Source organism: Sprattus sprattus (genome assembly GCF_963457725.1).
Source record: "Sprattus sprattus genome assembly, chromosome: 12".
In the NCBI taxonomy this organism is placed as follows: domain Eukaryota; kingdom Metazoa; phylum Chordata; class Actinopteri; order Clupeiformes; family Clupeidae; genus Sprattus; species Sprattus sprattus.
In genome coordinates, this window is record NC_137910.1 from 32,633,055 (window position 1) to 32,653,207 (window position 20,153).

The 20,153-nt window shown below is 40.8% G+C and overlaps 1 protein-coding gene across 1 annotated transcript in view; it reads right to left on the reverse strand.

Annotated features, from left to right (window-relative positions):
- Window positions 1-525: 525 nt before the first annotated feature.
- The window catches only part of tp53bp2a (tumor protein p53 binding protein, 2a), a 48,812-nt gene continuing 29,184 nt past the window's right edge, over window positions 526-20,153 (reverse strand). The window contains exons 9-20 of the mRNA XM_080848468.1: window positions 19,369-19,533; window positions 18,563-18,610; window positions 13,544-13,736; window positions 10,544-10,651; window positions 10,259-10,410; window positions 9,015-9,423; window positions 7,677-8,491; window positions 7,377-7,514; window positions 3,672-3,805; window positions 3,383-3,549; window positions 2,952-3,151; window positions 526-1,346 (exon numbers count right to left, since the gene is read on the reverse strand). Coding sequence (XP_080704594.1) covers window positions 1,305-1,346; window positions 2,952-3,151; window positions 3,383-3,549; window positions 3,672-3,805; window positions 7,377-7,514; window positions 7,677-8,491; window positions 9,015-9,423; window positions 10,259-10,410; window positions 10,544-10,651; window positions 13,544-13,736; window positions 18,563-18,610; window positions 19,369-19,533 — 2,571 coding nt within the window. The 3' untranslated portion in view covers window positions 526-1,304. The remainder of the gene's footprint in view (window positions 1,347-2,951; window positions 3,152-3,382; window positions 3,550-3,671; window positions 3,806-7,376; window positions 7,515-7,676; window positions 8,492-9,014; window positions 9,424-10,258; window positions 10,411-10,543; window positions 10,652-13,543; window positions 13,737-18,562; window positions 18,611-19,368; window positions 19,534-20,153) is intronic.

The window sequence follows — 20,153 nt, forward strand, 5'->3', positions numbered from 1 at the left end:
TCTCTTTTAATCTGTGTTGCCCAACCCTTTTCCTAAGGATGTCTCTGTTCTTAATTGACTAATTAAGCACCCAAATGTGTTTCACCAAATCTGTTACCTACTTGACTTTACCAATGCAGCTGGGGGTTCACTAACTTTTGCACATACACTAATGGCATGTTTCATGTAGTGTTTTGGCTACTCACAAAATTCCTTCTAAACAAGTATATGCAATTGATAAAGATAAACCTGACATTTCATATATGGAAAACTGGTGATGATAAAATAGAAAAATCATGGTAAAACAGAAAAACTTTAACTGCTCGAGGGGTTCACATACTTTCAAGCAGCACAGTCTATCATATATAGATACCATAAACTATGGATGTCCAATGAAGGACTAACTGATGAAATTTTGGTCAGAGTTAGTAGATAGCCAAACATCCACATGTAATTTTTTTTTAATTATAAAATACTAAACACTGAGATCATACAGACAAAATGTCACATGGTAATATCACAAGAAAGAAATGGACGATGGTAGTGTATGAATGTCCTTGGAACAACACAAATTGATGTCCTCAGATCTGTTTGTGTATTTTTTGTATATGAACAAAAACAAAAGTGAATTATTAAGCTTTCACCATCGTTACTCATCCTTCCACTGACCTACTGAGAATGTCAAGGAAATAGATGGACAGAGATATGGTGTCGCAATGATGATTTCATAATTACTTGGCAGTCTAGTGATTTAATCCTTTCCATATTATACAATATACTACATTCAATTATCAGTAACAGAAAACTGAATATAGTGTTGGCTATGCTGATATGCCGTTTCTGAGTATTACAAATGTGCACATGGACACTGCAGAATCAACACAGAAGAATTGAAGTATGGATATGACATAATGCAAAGGCACCAAATGTTAAACAGTAATCAATTCAGGTCAATACACAGGTCTTATATACTGATTGTTCTATTTCTATCCAAAGATCAGCTCTAATAAATGACATACCATAGAAGCTCAGATTAAAAAAATATATACATCCACAACAATGATGATACATTTCTTTATAAAATGTACACATTTGTCATATGCAAAAATACTTTGGATGAGTCCAAAGAGTTTGATTACAAAATCTTGATCCTTCATATATTTTGGTACTGTTATATTCTGACGGAAATGTCCTTTTAATAAGTTCTACTTCAATCCACAGACGAGCACCGCGTGATCCTCCAGTGGGTTAGGGTTAACCCTAGATGTTATCCTCAGTAGGCCCTGTGACCTGTTGTCATTGCCATTGGTCAGTGTCCTCTTCTTTTAGGCCAGACTCCTCTGCCGTGGCTTAATTCTGGGATATAACTGTAGAGTGAAAGGTTACAGATGGTGAGATAATGGTCTTTCCAACAGTTATGTCCATTTCCTTCTGAAGAGGTTTACCATTCTATGATGAGCACATTTGCAGGTCCATGTTTAGGAACACGTACATGATTATTATGGCTTGACCACAGAAGGGTTAAATACGTTCATCTGACACCCATTTTGTAGGCATACCATTACTAGTTAGGCATCAGGGATCTGGGACATTGTGAGCAGATTGATCAATTTAAGGTGGTTTAATGGAATAGGTACTGACAAAAGGCAGCTTTCCATGAACCTCCACTATGTGTAATTTGAAAAGGGCGAACTAAAAAACTAAACATGAATTTCAAAAACAAGTCAAATATTACAAACATTTGTACACTCACATGAGTCGGTTTTTCACACGGGTCGACAAAGCACATTACCCAAAAATTAAAATGGAAAAATGTATTTTCTGCATTTAAATTAGTCACATGACAATACACATTCAAAAGCATGGCACTTTTTGTGAGGTCTGGTGAGGAGACATAAAGAAATACAATTTTTGTTTTCGAGATAAAGAAAGATTTGGCCACTGCCAAGTATAAAGGGGTTTGCCATTCCGTTATTCTTTGCAATTGAAATAAAAGCGCCAAGACTCTTTTTCGTGAACCTTATCACAATGTTACTCGCACACATTCACCGTATCTAGTAGGGGTGGGAATCTCTTGGCACCTCACGATTCGATTCGAAATCGATTCAGAGGTCAACGATTCGATTTAAAATCGATTATCGATTATCGATTTAAAATCGATTTTGTAATTTAAAAAAAAAAAATTTTTTTTTTTTTTTTTTTACACATCCATTTTATGTTGAAATGCAAGCTGCATCGACTATTGCATTGCTCATAGAAAGTCAAAATTGTGACCATTAAAAGCTTTTACTCTAATAAAGCAAATAGCGAAGGTAATTCATCTGTTGATTTTCTTCAATTTAGACTCTGAGTTGCAAACTCAAATGATTCAATAGTCAAAATGCATCGATAATCGTTTTATCGGTTTCGAATTGATATTCGATAATCAATCGATAATTGCATTTCAACATGAAATGGATGTGTAAAAAAAACAATCATCAATTTTAAACCGATAAAACTATTATCAATCCATTTCGACTTTTAAAACATTTGAGTTTGCTACTTAGAGTCTTTGCTACACTTCCTACTTTGTGTTTGATAATTAAAGAAAATCAACAGATGAATTACCTTCTCTATTTTTTATGAGAGAAAAAGCTTTTCCTTGTCACAATTTTGACTTTCTATGAACAATCCAATAATCGATGCAGCTTGCATTTCAACATAAAATGGATGTGTAAAAAAAAAAAAAAAAAAAAAAAAAAAAAAATTTTTTTTTTTTTTTTTAATTACAAAATCGATTATGAACTTTTCTGAATCGAGACAGAATCGTTTTAGAGAGAATCGAATAATCGATTTTTTCCCCCGCCCCTAGTATCTAGGAAACAACTTATAAGGTAATACAGTTACTGTGTGCTCTGATCCATCATGATTATGATATTGAAGAAAACTCTCGTTTTTAGCTCCAAAAGATGGCAATTTGACTTGGCACTCACCCCCAAGAGGTTGCGGGGTATGTAACCCTCTGTGTTGCCAATGCGTGCCCACCACCACTCCACCTCATCCTCATCTTCACGCCGCACAATAGTCATGCAGTCACCCTCCAGGAAGCACAGCTCATCCATACCCTCCTTGTCATAGTCCCACAGGCCATAAACTACTCCTCTGTTCATGATGCCCATCTTCTCCTGAACACCTGTGGGATCAACACCACAGAGTTTCTGTGTTAAGACACCAACCCAAACAGCACTCTGACACATAGAAGAACTAGGAAAAGTATTTTTACATGTTACATGTTAAGATAACAGATCCCCAAGATAGCTCAGAGGTTTCCAAACTTGTTGTGGATGTATATATTTTTTTTAATCTAAACCATAGAGAAACTGGGAGCACTGTGTATAGCCCTCTTCCATCTCCTCACACTTACCATAGAGAAACTGGGAGCACTGTGTATAGCCCTCTTCCATCTCCTCACACTTGTCGGCAGCAGTCTGCATGTCACTGTATGTCATGGCGAACACAGCAGCCCCTGACTCCACCAAAAACTTACAAACCTGTACATTATTACAGGAGGCTGCACAGTGCAGGGGTGTCCTGACAAAGAAAAGGTGATACACAGCGTTACATTCTGTCATTAGTTCATATTATGCCATCATTTCCTTTCATACTTTAACAAAGACCCTGTACAACCGAGCCTATTGGGATTTCAAACTCACCAGCCATCACTGTCAGCTGCATTGACATTAACACCAAACTGCACCAAGAACTTGACTATCTCAGTGTGTCCAGCACAGACAGCATTATGGAGGGCAGTGATTCCTTCATCATTAGGCTGACTGGGATCCTCAACCTGATTCAAAAGAGAATGCAATTAACAATGAAACAATGTTATTTCATTCAATTGTGACTAATTCAGCCTAAAAGGGTTGGAGTGGGGAGAGACCACAATACATTCACATTGCATTACATTCAATTAGCCAATAGTGTACAAGTTCGACATGTTCAATTGAGAGGACAATGTTCCTGAACAGAATGGGAGTGATGTCATTTGGACACACCCCAAGGATGACTCATTCACTCGCTTAGCCATGTTATAGCCCATGTCTGACTTACAGTGGTGGAAGAAGTACTGAAGTTTAGTACTTAAGTAAAAGTACAAGTACCCAGGAAAATGAGAGTAAAAGTAAAAGTAAAAGTACTACATCAACAATCCTACTTAAGTAAAAAGTAAAAAGTACTCACTTTTAAATGTACTTTTAAAGTAAAAGTAAAAGTACTCACGCAATGGGTTGTCTCTCAATGTCTAGGCTGTGCCATTTTGATAAAGAAATAGCGACTGGTAATAAATGCCTCTACAGATGTCACTACTAGTAATAATTATAAGCAACAACATTTGTTAATTGGAAAGGTTGGTGTACTTATTGGGCCTATTGTCTGTAAAACTGTTCACACTCTATTTTCTGCAGATGACAAGTTATCTACCAGGGATTATTTGCAAAGTTAATACCATTAAGCCAAACAATAAAGACACAATTTTGTATCTTTTAATCTTTTAATCTTTTATTTAATTGTAAACGTGTACAAAATGGAAATATGAAACATGAAAAACAAATGGAGTTGTTAAACTGGTCAATGCAGAGTTGTATGCTCTATTGATTGCAGAAAAGGGGAAGAAAAACATATTGAGTAACCCAAGACTAGGCATTACGTTTGCATCCCAGGCAATAACCAGTCAATAAAAAAGGGCAAATCTTCACGTTAGCTTGACAATGCTAAACTACCAGCTTTATCTTACCACTACGTTAAATAAATAATCAAGGTACAATAGTGTTATTTTGATGCTATTGCTGTATGTCAACATGTATTTTGCTAGATAAGAGTTTAAAATCATGTCAGTAACCGCATACGATATGCAAAAGTCATAGACATTAACTTAGCATAGCAAGAACTCTGCATAACTCTACCTGTTTCTCCAAATTTGAAGGCGAATTTTTGAAGGCTAACAACTCCTTTTTTGAGGTTGACAGGAAACGCACTGTAACCTCCACGAGTTATTCTTGGGGCCGGTGAAATTGTATTTGGTTTGCCTAATTTTCCCTCATGATTAATAAAGTATCCATCTTTTTATCTATCAGAGCTTGAATGCCACGACCGCTGGTATGTCGAACGCACCACAAATACTGCAAGTCCCACAATGCACTGTCCCCGCGTTGGTAGCATACGTCAACTTAGGGAGCGCTTGCCCCACTGTTCGTCCCTCGACTTACACTCAACTTGCAATAAGTCATATTCTCATAGATGATCTCTGGTCTGAGTCATATTCTCACCTCATAGATGATCCTCTGTTAGTCATATTCTCATAGATGATCCTCTGGACTAAGTCATATTCTCACCTCATAGATGATCCTCTGGACTAAGTCATATTCTCATAGATGATCCTCTGGACTAAGTCATATTCTTACCTCATAGATGATCCTCTGGTCTAAGTCATATTCTCACCTCATAGATGATCCTCTGGACTAAGTCATATTCTCATAGATGATCCTCTGGACTAAGTCATATTCTTACCTCATAGATGATCCTCTGGTCTAAGTCATATTCTCACCTCAAAGATGATCCTCTGGTCTAAGTCATATTCTCATAGATGATCCTCTGGACTAAGTCATATTCTCACCTCATAGATGATCCTCTGCACTAAGTCATATTCTCATAGATGATTCTCTGGACTAAGTCATATTCTCACCTCATAGATGATCCTCTTTTTTTTACTGAGAAGATTAACCGCATCAGAGCACAGTTCACTGCTCCTGTTGTGTCTGACACTTCACCCCATTTCCCCATTGCTACAGCTACTTTTGATAAATTCCAAGCAGTGTCCTGCACTGATCTATGGGACATTGTAAAGCACATGAAACCATCAACAGAGATCCTAGAGCCATTTCAATCTGGTTTCAAAGCCTGTCACAGCACTGAGACAGCCCTGTTAAAGGTGACAAATGACCTGTTGCTCACCCTTGACTCAGGTGATAATGCCATTCTGGTTCTTTTGGATCTTAGTGCTGCATTTGACACTGTAGACCATGGTACACTGCTACAGCGACTTGAACAGCGGGTTGGCATTAAGGGTACAGCTCTGAACTGGTTTCACTCCTACCTCCATCAAAGATCGTTCTCTGTATCCATAGGCCAGTACTCTTCATCCTCTGCCCCTGTGTCTTAAGGTGTCCCCCAGGGATCCATTTTGGGCCCAGTACTTTTCTGCCTGTATATGCTCTCTCTAGGTAACATCATCAGGAAATTCAATATTTCATTCCATTTCTATGCAGATGACTCCCAACTATACATCCCACTTAAATCTGGCAACTCCATGCAGCCTCTTTTAGACTGTTTGGAAGAAATACAAATCTGGATGGCTAACAACTTCCTTCAGATAACAAAACTGAAGTTATTGTCTTTGGGCCTTCAAAATCCAAAACTTCCATCCCTGCCAACCCTGGTCCCCTGGCCCCCTGTGTGAAATCCCATGCACGTAACCTGGGTGTTCATTTTGACTCTCACCTTAACCTGGACAAGCAAATCGCATCTGTTGTAAAGACCAGTTTTTATGAATTAATAATCATCTCCAAACTTAAGTCTGTTTTGTCATACAGTGATCTGGAAAAAGTCATCCATGCTTTCATAACCTCCAGTCTAGATTATTGTAACTCCCTCTATTTTGGTCTCCCTCTGACACTGGTGGCACGGCTTCAGATGGTCCAAAATGCTGCAGCTAGGTTGCTCACCAACACAAAAAAGCGTGAACATATTACACCTGTCCTAGCTTCCTTGCACTGGCTTCCAGTCCAGTCAATAATACAATTTAAAATACTGCTCCTGGTCTTTAAGGCTCTCCATGGTCTGGCCCCCAGCAGCTACATGGCTGATATCATTCAGCCCCTTGTAGCCCCCAGGTCCCTCAGATCCTCCAGCCAAGGATTCCTCCATGTCCCACGGTCCCGTCTTAAGCAAAAAGGTAATCGTGCCTTTTCTGTTGCCGGCCCCCAGCTGTGAAACCAACTGCCACTCGACATTAGAAATGTCCCCTCAATCACACTTTTTAAAACCAGGCTCAAAACGCACCTTTTTACATTGGCCTTTCCTGTGTTCTAATTGTCTCACCCTGTTATGTCTGTAATTAAGTGTTGTCTGTTGGTGTCGCCTTAGCTTAAATCACTGATTGGTATGTGTATTTATTCCATTTCCATTCCATTTTATTTTGTCTTATTTTATTATTCTTATTATTCTTTCTATGCACTATGTACAGCACTTTGGTCAGTGCAAGCTGTTTTAAATGTGCTCTAAAAATAAACTTTACTTACTTACTTACTCTGCACTAAGTCATATTCTCATAGATGATCCTCTGGACTAAGTCATATTCTCACCTCATAGATGATCCTCTGGACTAGGTCATATTCTCCCTCTAGTGAAGAGTCCAGAAGAAGGGCCAGTGGGTTGAACTTCACCCTCATGCTGTGGTCAATGCGCTCTGATCCATTTTTCCGTAAGTTTGTCCTCTTACCCTGGAAACCCAGACACATGCACACACATGAACATTGTTCCTCTCGGTCTGGCCACGTTCATATAAGATAAACAAAGAACAAAATACCTTTGAATGTTCTAGTCTGGTCTGTAAACAGTGGCTTACCCCCATCTGAAGTGCACATTGTAGTGGGCGTACTTACTGGAGGCAGGATGACCTGGCCTGTGACCTCGGGCGGCTCCATGCTGAAGGTGTCCTCCCCTAGGCTCTCCTGTTCCTGTCCGGTTGCAGTACTGGGGTAGGGAGGGGGTGGGTATGGAGGAAACTCCTCCAAGAAACTCTCAGGAGGAGGAGGGGGAAGACTGGATGGCTGTTCCGGGGCGACCTGTGGAGGCTGGTGCAAGAGAGAGTCCCCTGGACGTGGTGCAGGGTGAGGTGGTGGTGGTGGGGGGACAAAATCTTCCCTTTCGCTCTCAGAGATAGCAGAGGACAGAGGAGGTGGCTCAAGAAGGGTCTCCTCAGGAACCACCTCCTCTAAGGGAGAGATCTCAATCACAGCTGCTGGAAACATGTTGGAATTCTCCTTATCCTCTTCAACCACACCTGGCTGGTAAACTGGCTCAGAGGAAGTGGTTTCCATGGCAGCCAGCGTGGTTTTCTGGTAAAGCAGTTTCTGAATGTTGGGTCCCGCAGGCCCCTCAGGCTCAGTGATGGAGCTGCGCTTCTTCAGGGGGCGCGGCGCATTATACAGCTTCTTGCGCAGAGCCTCCAGGTCCACATCACTTTGGTGCCGGTAGGGGTTGGAGATGAAGGGCAGTAGCTTAGTAGGGCTGAGGGGCCGTGGGGTGCGCTCCGTCTCCTGGCCCTCAGGGGCCCCGTGGCCCACAGTCCCCCCATCCACCTCTGGTTCTGAGGCGCTGCTGCTGCTGCTGCCACTGTGTTGATCCATATAAGGGTTTTCTGGGCACTGGTTCAGAGATGTCTGAGACCCCCCAGAGATGACTGGTTTCCCATACACTACAGAGCAAAGGCAGCAATGGCATATTTTGCATCAAATATAGTGGAGAACAGCACAAACCAACATTCTAAATATGCAACGGATATAACTGTTAAGAAAAGGTACATTTTAAATTAAAAGACTAAAGACATTCCTCACATTCAGCTTTATATTGGTTGCATGAAAAGCAGAACATTGCCAGAGGGCTCAGACACTGATGTCAAGTCAGGCCTTTTAATAATCCTGACATTAGCACTTACACACATATATATCATGCACTATGGCAAGCCAACTAGATCAAAGTCTGAAACCACTGCGGCCAAATACACTTTATACCTAAGGTAATGTTCCAAAGATATGCCCAGCGCGAAACAGTATTCAACATGAATGAATACTGCTTGCCCTGACCCACTTACACACAGAACCATATCCAGCTCCATCTGTGGCAGAAGGCTCAAGATATAGCAGCAGGTCCTAATATATAACACATGCTCCTAAACTAAATGATACAGAAAAGCATCCCTAAAATGAATGCTCACTTACCACTAACAAAGTTGTTGCCTCGGATCTGAGACCTTGATAGCGCTCCCTGCACACCCTGTTGGGATGAGGAGTCTCCTATGTACATCTTATAGATGTAGCTCGCAGCCCCCGACTGTGGTTTTTGAAAGGCGTCTTTGGCCCCAGGGAGCTCCGGGGTGAAGGGACGAACTGTGGCCGCTGGTGGGGCTTCTTGTTTAGGCAGAGGGAGAGTGTTGCTCTGGCATGAGGGGAGAGGCAAATGACCCTGAGAGCCAGTAGTTTGCTGATGGATGGGACCTTTGGCTTTCCCTGGGAAAGTACTTGTTTGATAGACCTGCTTGCCATATGGTAGCTGGGCGCCTGGAGGAAAGTTGACCTGTCTGGGTTTGTTTGGAACTGGAGGAGGAACCTTCACCACCTTTCCCACAATCTAGGCACAGAAAAAAATCTAAATTTCAGATTATTTCTGCAGGTCATATCAGGTTGGATTTAAAATGTCATAAAGCATTGTGTATTGTTTCAAAAAGAGGTGGTTTCAATCATCCATAATTTGTATATAGTCTCATATTTTGCACTCCAAGTTAAAAATAGTTCAACTTTGGAGGTCACTTGACCACTTAATGGATTGTTGCTTAGCTACATGTCTTTGTTAAGCCATGAAGCTAACTACCTAGCTAACTATAGCACACCTAAGAAACAACAAATGAGCAATCAATTTCCACCCGCAATTTTTTTAACACGGGGAAATATTACCAACTTGCCAATAATCTAGACAATGTCAGTGGTAAAGGTGCTATTTAAACTAACAGTATGGTTTTAATTTTAGGGTTCATATTTGTATAGGCAAATAGCTTTGGAATCATCTTAAAATTAATTTTTGATGGTGTATGATCAATTAAAGAACAGATAAATGCACATGTTCACACTAGTTATCCAGGATAAGCACTATGTAGTGCTGGGTTCTAGAACCAGCTTTCACAGCACTACAATGCTTGTAATGCTGCCAGACACTAGTTAGCACGTTAGTTTTATCAGTGCCAACTCGACTTGGTGGTGTTTGCAGGGTTTTTGCATGCCTTTTAAATGTTTGCTAGTTTGCTTGCTAGTTTTAGACCACAAATCCTTACTGCTGATTTATATATAATTTGTTTATTGGATCTTAGCTAACCCCTATACCCCTAGATCTATGATAAATGGGAAATCAATTAAATGGTTAAAATTTGTAAAAGTTGTCCACAGGGTCAAACGTTTGAGTGTGGGCTTACCTGGGCATCCCTGACCAGATCCTCACTGCTCTGGTTCTTCCGGAGGGAGGTAGGGGGCAGCACCGTCGCTTGCGTCTCAATGGACTCAAACATTGAGAAAGGGCGCACTTTCCTGTCCTGCCCCCCTCGCTTTAGTACCTCAGTGTCATCTGCTACAGAGGCAAAGAACATATTGGTACTTCAACAGCTGATATAGAGGCTTGTCAAATGATTGATTACTGATGCCTCCTATGTCTGTAAGCCAGTGTAGGGCAGTGCCATGGGTGGGCAGGGACTAAGGGTTACCTTGCTCCTCTGGGGGGTGTGTGTTTGTCCTGGGGAGGGTAGAGGATGGGAAGCTTGGAGTAGAAATGCTCTGGTCCGACAGGTTGGCCACCTTTGGTGACTGGACACCTGTGAACATTAAGCCATTAGAAAACTACTGACCTCAAAAGGTAAAGTTTTAGAGAGTAGAGACACACTGCAGAGCAAACATCACGCTCATGCTTGGGCTGGAGGAGTGGGGGAGGAGTGGGGGTGGGGAGGTTTACACTGCAGAGCAAACATCACACTCATGCTTGGGCTGGAGGAGTGGGGGAGGAGTGGGGGTGGGGAGGTTTACACTGCAGAGTAAACATCACACTCATGCTTGGGCTGGAGGAGTGGGGGTGGGGAGGTTTACACTGCAGAGTAAACATCACACTCATGCTTGGGCTGGAGGAGTGGGGGTGGGGAGGTTTACACTGCAGAGTAAACATCACACTCATGCTTGGGCTGGAGGAGTGGGGGTGGAGTGGGGGTGGGGAGGTTTACACTGCAGAGTAAACATCACACTCATGCTTGGGCTGGAGGAGTGGGGGAGGAGTGGGGGTGGGGTGGTTTACACTGCAGAGTAAACATCACACTCATGCTTGGGCTGGAGGAGTGGGGGTGGGGAGGTTTACACTGCAGAGTAAACATCACACTCATGCTTGGGCTGGAGGAGTGGGGGTGGGGTGGTTTACACTGCAGAGTAAACATCACACTCATGCTTGGGCTGGAGGAGTGGGGGTGGGGAGGTTTACACTGCAGAGTAAACATCACACTCATGCTTGGGCTGGAGGAGTGGGGGTGAGGTGGGGGTGGGGAGGTTTACACTGCAGGCTCACAGCACACAGAGGAGAAGACAGGACATTTAATCATGACCGCAATTATGTTCAGAAAATCCTCTCTCTACCCAGGATAATTAGTCTTCTCCAACTAACCAATTTGAACTGTAAACAAATGCACAAACAGTGCACAAACTGAATATGCAATCAGGAATATCAAACATTAGAACCCGTAATATCTCGCTCAGAGACTGATGCGACAAATGACATTTCTGACAGCATTTCAGAAGTAGTAACACTGCACACACACCACTTGTGGGGTAGGCACAAGACGGGAAGAGAAGACATCCCAGGAGAAAAGAGAAGAGCTCTCAAACATGGATAAAACAGCACAAGGAACCTGTACCTTTCCTTTTCGCCCGCAACTCTTTCAAAGGTTTAAATAAGAACAGAGCTTCTAAAAAAGCAAGTAAGAGACACAAACACAAAACGTGATGAATATCTAATCAATGAACCTAAAACATAACCAACTGGAGATGAGTGGAAAGTGTGAAAGTGTGGTGGGATACACAGAACTAGACTCATCCGTCGGGCAGATCCGCATTTTTCTGCCCCCCCCGTCTCACTCACTCACTCACTCACTCACTCACTCACTCACTCACTCACTCACTCACTCACTCACTCACTCACTCACTCACTCACTCACTCACTCACTCACTCACTCACTCACAGGGGTAAAAAAAAAAGAAAAAAAAAGAGGTAAGCGTAAAAAAATCCACTGTGTACTATAGATAAAAATACAACAGTGTGGCTGTGTGAATGTTTACATATGAGCTCTCGTTTGGAAGGCTTCTTTGGAAAACATCTGTGTGAGTAACAATTGACTCGTCTCTTTTATTGACACAAAACACTAGATGAGATTCCGGTCCACTTGACTGTTGTTCTGTCTCTTCTTACATACTGCCCTGACTCAGGACTACCAGGTCATTCCAACTCAATACACTTCCTGAAGTGTACCCCAACAAATTTGTTTTTATTGCAAGGGGTAGTTAACCTTACTGAACGTATATGCACCATTCTCTTCCCTATATAATGTGTAACACACTGGACCCTTATGACAACTTCCTGTTGTTCTAAATAATGTGTAACACACTGGACCCTCATGACAACTTCCTGTTTTTCTATATACATGGACATAGAGATTAACTCTATCCGTGGTAGGTTTTTTACAGCCCAGCCCATGAAGTGCACTGTGCTGTACAGTATCAGAAATTTACATTTGAGGGAAAATGGACTTTAACAAAGCTGTGGTACTGACAAAGTCTTTGCCTGCTGGATGCATTCACTGTGGGATGCAATCAAATGTATTCCTGAATGTTTACCTGACCTACATATATAGATATACTTTTACCAAGCGTTTCCCTTACTTCCCAGGTCCAGGTCCTTGTCCTCATTCTAGCTCTTTCCCAGAACCTTCAACTTAGTTAGTGTTTTAAAACAGTTAATGGAAATGTTCAGAACTGGGCTGTGATTCTTTCATTCATAAAGAAGATGCAGAAATCGAAAAAACCCTTAGTAGTGATTTTTTTAGTTTAAAACATCAACAAATGCTGGGCCAATTCTTTTCCATGCTTGAATTTATGCAAAACCATCTACATCAACTATTGCATAAAATCATCAAATGATTGAAATAGAAAATAAAACCAAATATGGAACTAGACATCCCAATGATCAGATATGGTGTGGCAGCCTTCTCTGCAGCTCTACCTTCAGAGCTTAGAGTCACATCAGAGTTGATATCTGTTGAAAATGACGGGGAAATCCCACAATCCACTCCTCCTGATGCATGTATGGGCAGTCAGACAACAATCATGAGCCAAAGAACCCACACACATAACTATGGTATCATCGTGTGTCAACCCTTCAAAACACTCTGGACCTGTATGCTCACTGATAACTTAATGGTAGACAAAGACTACAAACATTTCTCACTGTTACTTCACAAATATAAGGTACTGTATGCTGTTAATGTCCATGTCAGTAATTTGCCATTCGTTTCTACTTTTATTTTTGTATGGTATGATGAGGAGGCAACATGGTAAAAACACAATCAGATTGTCAACAGAAGCAGCCAGCAACATTTAGCACAAATTTGTATTAGAAATATCCAATAGGCCAATGATCTGCTGGGGTTAGTCTGTGTTGAGTGTTTCGTTACCTGTGCTGGCCTTGAGTTCTGGGATGGTTCTCTCTGGTGCTGGCAAGGTTAAAGAGCCATCTGGGTAAGTAGGCTTGACCAACAGCTCGTGCCTCAGTTGTCCACGGGGCATAGTGGAGGACTGAATGTAGGGGCCCACTGCTGCCACACGAGACCCACCGCTCTGCTGTTGGGTTTGGCTGTCAGAGGACACCTGCACAGAGCACAGAAATTATATATGTAGCTTTACGAAAAGATTTAAACTGTTAAATTGTTATTGTGAAATGATTAAATATGACATGTTGAACTGATAAAAGCCCAGCAGAGTTCAAAACACCACATTATTAGGCCCATAGACCAATATGTTAAACAGGCACACTTGAAAGCCAGCCACATAAGGCTTAAGGGAGAATTAAGGGAAATGATTAATGTAGAATATAGTGGCAAGGTAAGTGACGAGCTGAGTATGGGTAGCCTAATAAATGATGGGCAACTGGATTATTAGTGTGCTTGCCCGAAGGGAAGCACAGTATTGTTATCGTCAAGTTTTCTTTATTTATTCTCCCCGTTTTTCTTGCAGCTAACTACTCCTCGCCCGATTGAGCTAGAGACGCCATTCAAACACCAAAACGTCCGGCCCGATCCGGTGCAGGTTGCTATGACTTTTCGTGGCGGTACTTCTTGCCACTCCTTTTTTATTCCTCTTTTTCATCACCTTTTTCTCTCATTGACTAACATGGGGAAGGTTGAGCCATTGTGACGTCACCCGCTCTATCAGTCGCTCTCCATTCAACTGTAGGAATATTAAGAGACACCTTCCAGGGCTCTACAGTGCAAGTATTTCACTCGCATAAATAGGTACGTGCAAACTTGAAAAATAATTTACAAGCACAGTGTGCGAGTGACAGACAGTTGTCAATACGGCGCCAAAAAGTGAAGCATTCCATTGATTTCACATGGAAACAAGTGACAGGGTCGCGACTCCAGGGTTTTCGACGGGACCAACAGCAGCAGCAGCATAATCATCATCTGGATTTACTGACATTTTCGGTATATATAAACACATAATATCAATTGGTAACTGGTGTGTTGTATCCTGTTTATGTCTGATACTTTATAAACATTTATGTTTTACGTTAACTTATTACACTAGGCAGCAGTATTGTGAAGTAGAGCTAGAAATGGCTTTGCTAGCTCCCATATTGTAGCTCACACCTGCAACTGCTCAATTTAGGACAGAAAGGAGTTTGGTAAATTAGCTTGTAACTGTCAATGATAACTAGTTATTAGAATATATTAGCCAACGTTAAGTTGACTTCAAAGGGGCAGTCGAGTGTTTAGGTTGTGTCAGCTAGCTTGGAAAGCTAGCTAATAATTTTTGATTGAAGCTTCACGTTAGCCTCGGTAAACGTTTAGCTAGCTAACGTTAGCTAACTATGAGGTAGCATATCCCAAGTTATACTAGCTTTTGATAGCTAGCTAGTAAACTCATTGCAGTATGGGCTAAAGGACAGGGCTAGCTAATCATTTTCGATTGAAGCTTCACGTTAGCCTCGGTAAACGTTAAGCTAGCTAACGTTAGCTAACAATGAGGTAGCATATCCCAAGTTATACTAGCTTTTGATAGCTAGCTAGTAAACTCATTGCAGTATGTTTCCTTTTACCAAGATAACAATTTCGGACAGGCTACACACAACATTAATCAAGCAAAAAATAAATGAATATGTGACTGGTTTGAATAGCCTTGTTTATTTGGGCAATTGTTATTATAATCATTGACACCACTTTCAACTGTCAAAACTATCCGTCTAGCTAAATCTGTTGGTAATGAGATTTCAAAGCATTTCATATGGAGGATATGTGGTTGATTTAATCTAGACGTGATATTCTCATATATTTGAATGACAATTCTGTTAATCAAGTATTGCCTTAAATTATTATTTACATTGATTTAATTGGAATTCAGCTGATCTGTATCTTGGAGACTAATTGCATCCACAATTTAAGTACTGCAAGCTAGACTACTATGCAGTAGACACAACACAGGAGGTCCCTGGGCCTGAGAAGGGAAGGGAAGGAGTTTAATGTGGCTATAATATGGAATTTTAAATGTGCCTGAAACTAGACTAAATTGTAATGAGTTTTCGAAAACTAGACTGAAACTAAGAAGGATAACTATGACTAAATGTGACTAAAACTAATATGCATTTTTGTCTTAAGACTGAATCTAAAAATAGCTTCCAAAATGAACACTGAGATAGGGGACCCCTTAATCTGCAATTCATGGTTGCTAGCTCTAATCAGATGTACTACCTAGGCTTATAAGAGAAGACTAACTTTTTATGCCAACGAACACCAATAACTAGAACTAATTTGACAGACTATAAACCAATGTGATACACGTGCTCTCTATCTATACAGTAAAAGTGTTGCTTACGTTTGATACTAGACCTACAGTCTAACTCTAACTGCATTAAGTCTAACATATAGGCCTATCTTACAATAAACTTTAAGTAAAGCTGGCTATGTAACCGCATTCATTCCAATATTGTTGCAGAGATGTTTCCTTTTACCAAGATAGCAATTTCAACAATTCACTTAGCTCAGTAAGTCAGTATAACGAAACTCTGAGATACCCTCATATGTCTAAACGTCAGTGGAGCCAAAATATAATGGTTGAGCTTGGTTGCTTGCTAAAATATATTGGAAGAACCCCACTACACTGATTGAGTAGATGTAAATACATGTTAATTCATAGGCACTTGATCTCTCTGTCACAGAGCAAGCACACTCTCGCAGTTCGTTCACGAAACGCATTCTAGTTTTATTCACTGTCTGATCGATGTTGAGCTTAGCTGCATAACCTATGGACCAATGTAGTAACTGAGTGTTCAACGTTATGCTGTCAAACTGTGTGGAGATTATTATGTTGCACCTGCCAGACGTTGAAAGAGGCAGGTTACATTTCCAAGAAAGAACTAGCAGAATATCTTCCTGAAAACAATTTCCATGCAAGGCCTGCCTTCTTGATCAGACTCACCCAAATTAGGTCTACCTTGAGGGCGCTTAGGTCTGTGCACATATTAGTAAATTACTAGGTTTGTCAAAATTGTAATTTTCTATGATTAATTAGCACAGAATAATCACACTCTATGAAACAAACTATGAGAAGGGTTAATCAGGAATAAAGAAAATGTGTTATTCATTAAATGAAATGAATTGAAGTATCTGTTGTTTGCCATTAAAGCAGCCAGGAGTTATATTCCAAAACTAGCACTTACTACCTAAAAGGCATACAAAACCTTGCAAACACCACCAACAGCCTAGTTAACACTGAGAGAAGCTTGCCAATGCACTAACTGGTGTCTTTTGGCAGTACAGCTGGTAGCCTTTTAGCTGGTACACAGAACTAGAACTACATAGGGCATATCCTGGGTGGCTAGTGGGAAGGACACAGGTGTTAATCTGTCCTTCACATGACCATATGCGATCAAATTGAATTTGAGAATGATGCCAAAACTAGTTGCCTATAAAACCATACCTCAAAAAGTGTCAAATTGTTGCAAAGTGTTACTACAATGGATCTGTTGTTTACCAATGCATAGCAGTGTGATTTGTATTAACTAGATTTTTTTCTTTTTTTAATTGCTTGGCAGCCCTAGACATTACCGAATCAATGTGCCCTTGTAATCAAAATAGCTTTAAAGATGCCCTTCTTTGTTGCACATTAGAACCTGTGGTGCGCATCTATCAAATTAGGGCCCTATATTCCTAGTGTATAGACACAATGACAGAGTGATACATCCTCTCTAAACCCTTTCAGAGACAAAAGCTTACATTCTTTCCTCCATTGCTATCAGAAATGATACCTCAACACCAACATCTTTGACTTAAATCCTTACACTGGCTGCAGGTCACAGATCTGAGGCACTGCTGCCTGTTTATAAGTCACTAAATGGGACAGGACCAAATCCCTCAGATACCCAGATATGTTAAAGCAGAACACACCTATTAGACCTCTCAGATCACTAGAAAAAAAATCTGTTGGTAATACCGGTCAGAACTAAACATGGTGCAGCAGATTTTACTCGCTATGCTACCCAGCTCTGCAAACAAATTTCAGATGGCATCAAAGTTGCTCCAACTGAAGCCAGTTTCAAATCGAAGACCCGTTTGGGTAGTCTTTATTTTTTTACTTAGGAAGGTTCCTTACAGAGTGAAATGACCCGGAGGTATCTAAGTGACAGCCATGATAAGAACTGGTCAAATTCTCTAAATGCTTAAGAAAGGAGCTTCAATGTATCTTTTTTTGTATCTCCTTAAGCATAAGGTACACTGGAGCATCCACGAGAGAAAAGGAGAGAGTATTGCCTCATAATTCCTTGCAACAGCAACAACCCAATCAACAACCGATCAATGTGACCCATGTCAATAACATCTGCCTTTCGCATAATTAGTATAGTATCATAATTAGTAATTAGTATCCCAGTGCAGGCGGATTCTCGTAGGACAGCGGTTGTCTTTGCCTAAATCCTTACAAATTTTACTTCACATCTATCCTTGATCTCACAACGTTTTCATGGAGCTAAAGGAAAAGTGGTTAGGAAAAGTGGTTAGCAAAAGACGATACGACGGACAGTCGGACCGCAGCCCTAGTTTATCCCTAGCCATAGACAGATGCTTTTTGCTGATCAAACGCACTCTGCTCTTTATTGATTTTGTTCTATAATGCACTTTACCTTTTGTGTTATGGTATCTGCTTATTTGTAAAGCACTTTAAAATGTGTACGAATTGTGCTCTATAAATACACTTGATACACAATCCTCCAGTCATTTATACAATAGTCAATAGGATGCATATAGACAATGAACAAGATAGACTGAGTGGGGGGGAAAGAAACATCAACACATCTGTACACACACACACACACACACACACACACACACACACACACACACACACACACACACACACACACACACACACACACACACACACACACACACACACACACACGTCATTCAGTTAAGGATTTTTACCTTAGGATGAGAGTCTTTTGAAGCCTTCTCTTGAACAGGAAAGCCATTCTTGAGGGGGGAAAAATACAAACTTAAAACAAACCTAGCCCTGTTTAAACCAGCTTGTTCTTTTGGACTAAAACAAACCTAGCCCTGTTTAAACCAGCTTGTTCTTTTTGACTAAAACTGTAATGCATGAGGAGATAAATAGTGTCAGTTTGGGAGGCTAAATCAACTAGAACCACCGACTGTTCCCAGTCTAAGTGGGCAAGGTTGCTGGTCAGCAAACACTAGTATTCCAGGGAGACTGCAAAACAGACCTAATCCCTTTGTGTCCATCTGAAAAAGGCCCCTTCATTTAAATTCTTTTCAGTACAGCACTAAACCATCTCCCCATAGCGGTGCATGGACACAGGGAGCTTTCTGTCATCTGCCCAGCCACCCTACTCCTTGCGATGACATGCATCAGAAAAAGACTGATCTGGAACCAGGTCTAAATCAATAACATGAGCTAATTCAGTTAGACAAAAGCAAACACTAGGACTTCCTCTTGACAGTTTGTTTTGAGGAGTGCTAATTTATTTGACATTCTGCTTAGATGAACCATAATGCAATAGGTTCACAAACTCATCTATTTTTTAATCACCTCCTCCCCCTCAAATGATCTGTGCGTATATTTTTACTAGCCCTCTCTTAATTAAAGTTATATTAATATGCTACTAATGAGTTTCATACCATCAAAACAGAAATTAAGTATAGGAGTCATGTAAGGTGATTGTGGCAAGATTCTGGACTTAGGAAACTGACAAGTTATTGAAGTGACTCACAGGTAGGTTCTCTTTCTGTTGTAGAGCAGCCTTCTTCTTCCAGAGGCGCTCTCGGAGCTCATTCACACGCTTGTCCATGGCTGCCACCTCCTGGTTCCGTTTGTTCAGGTTCTCCCGTTGATGCTGGAGCTTGACATTCTGGTCTTGGTTTAGCTTGTTCCTTAACTGTAAACAAGACATAGACATGCCAATCTAATCAAACCAATACATTCAAAGGAAGAGTTATTCAACATTATTATGCTGCCAGCTGATGTTCAGTGTAATTGTGTGTAATTCAGCGTATTTGTTCATTTAGTTTTTACTTGGATCTGAATTACGTATGACAAGGTGAAATCTTTTTTTGCACTTTAAAAAATAAAAACAGTGAACAGAACTGATCTGGGACAGCTTTGGCAAAAGGCTCTGAGCCTTAAATGTTTCACAAAGTAAGTATTATCTTGAAAGGAGGTATCCCAGATGTTTTGTTGATGTTATCTTTCACTGGCAAGGGCCTTAATATCACATCACATGCCTTTCTAGGGAACTTCCATGGTTCATACAAAAATTGTTGCGGTACATAACAATATATCTTTCAGAGCAATAATTCTTTCTGTTTTTCCTGATCATTGTTTTAGCTCATTTGGAATAGGCACAGTTATGCTTAAGAACAGCCAATACAACAGTACCTCTACATCCAAGTCATCTAGCAGAGGGGCTGGAGAAAAAGAACAAATGCTGTACATTTTCCTTTGCCGAGGTAGTCATAGGTGGTAAGGTGCACCAAAATCAGAGAACAAGATCAGAAA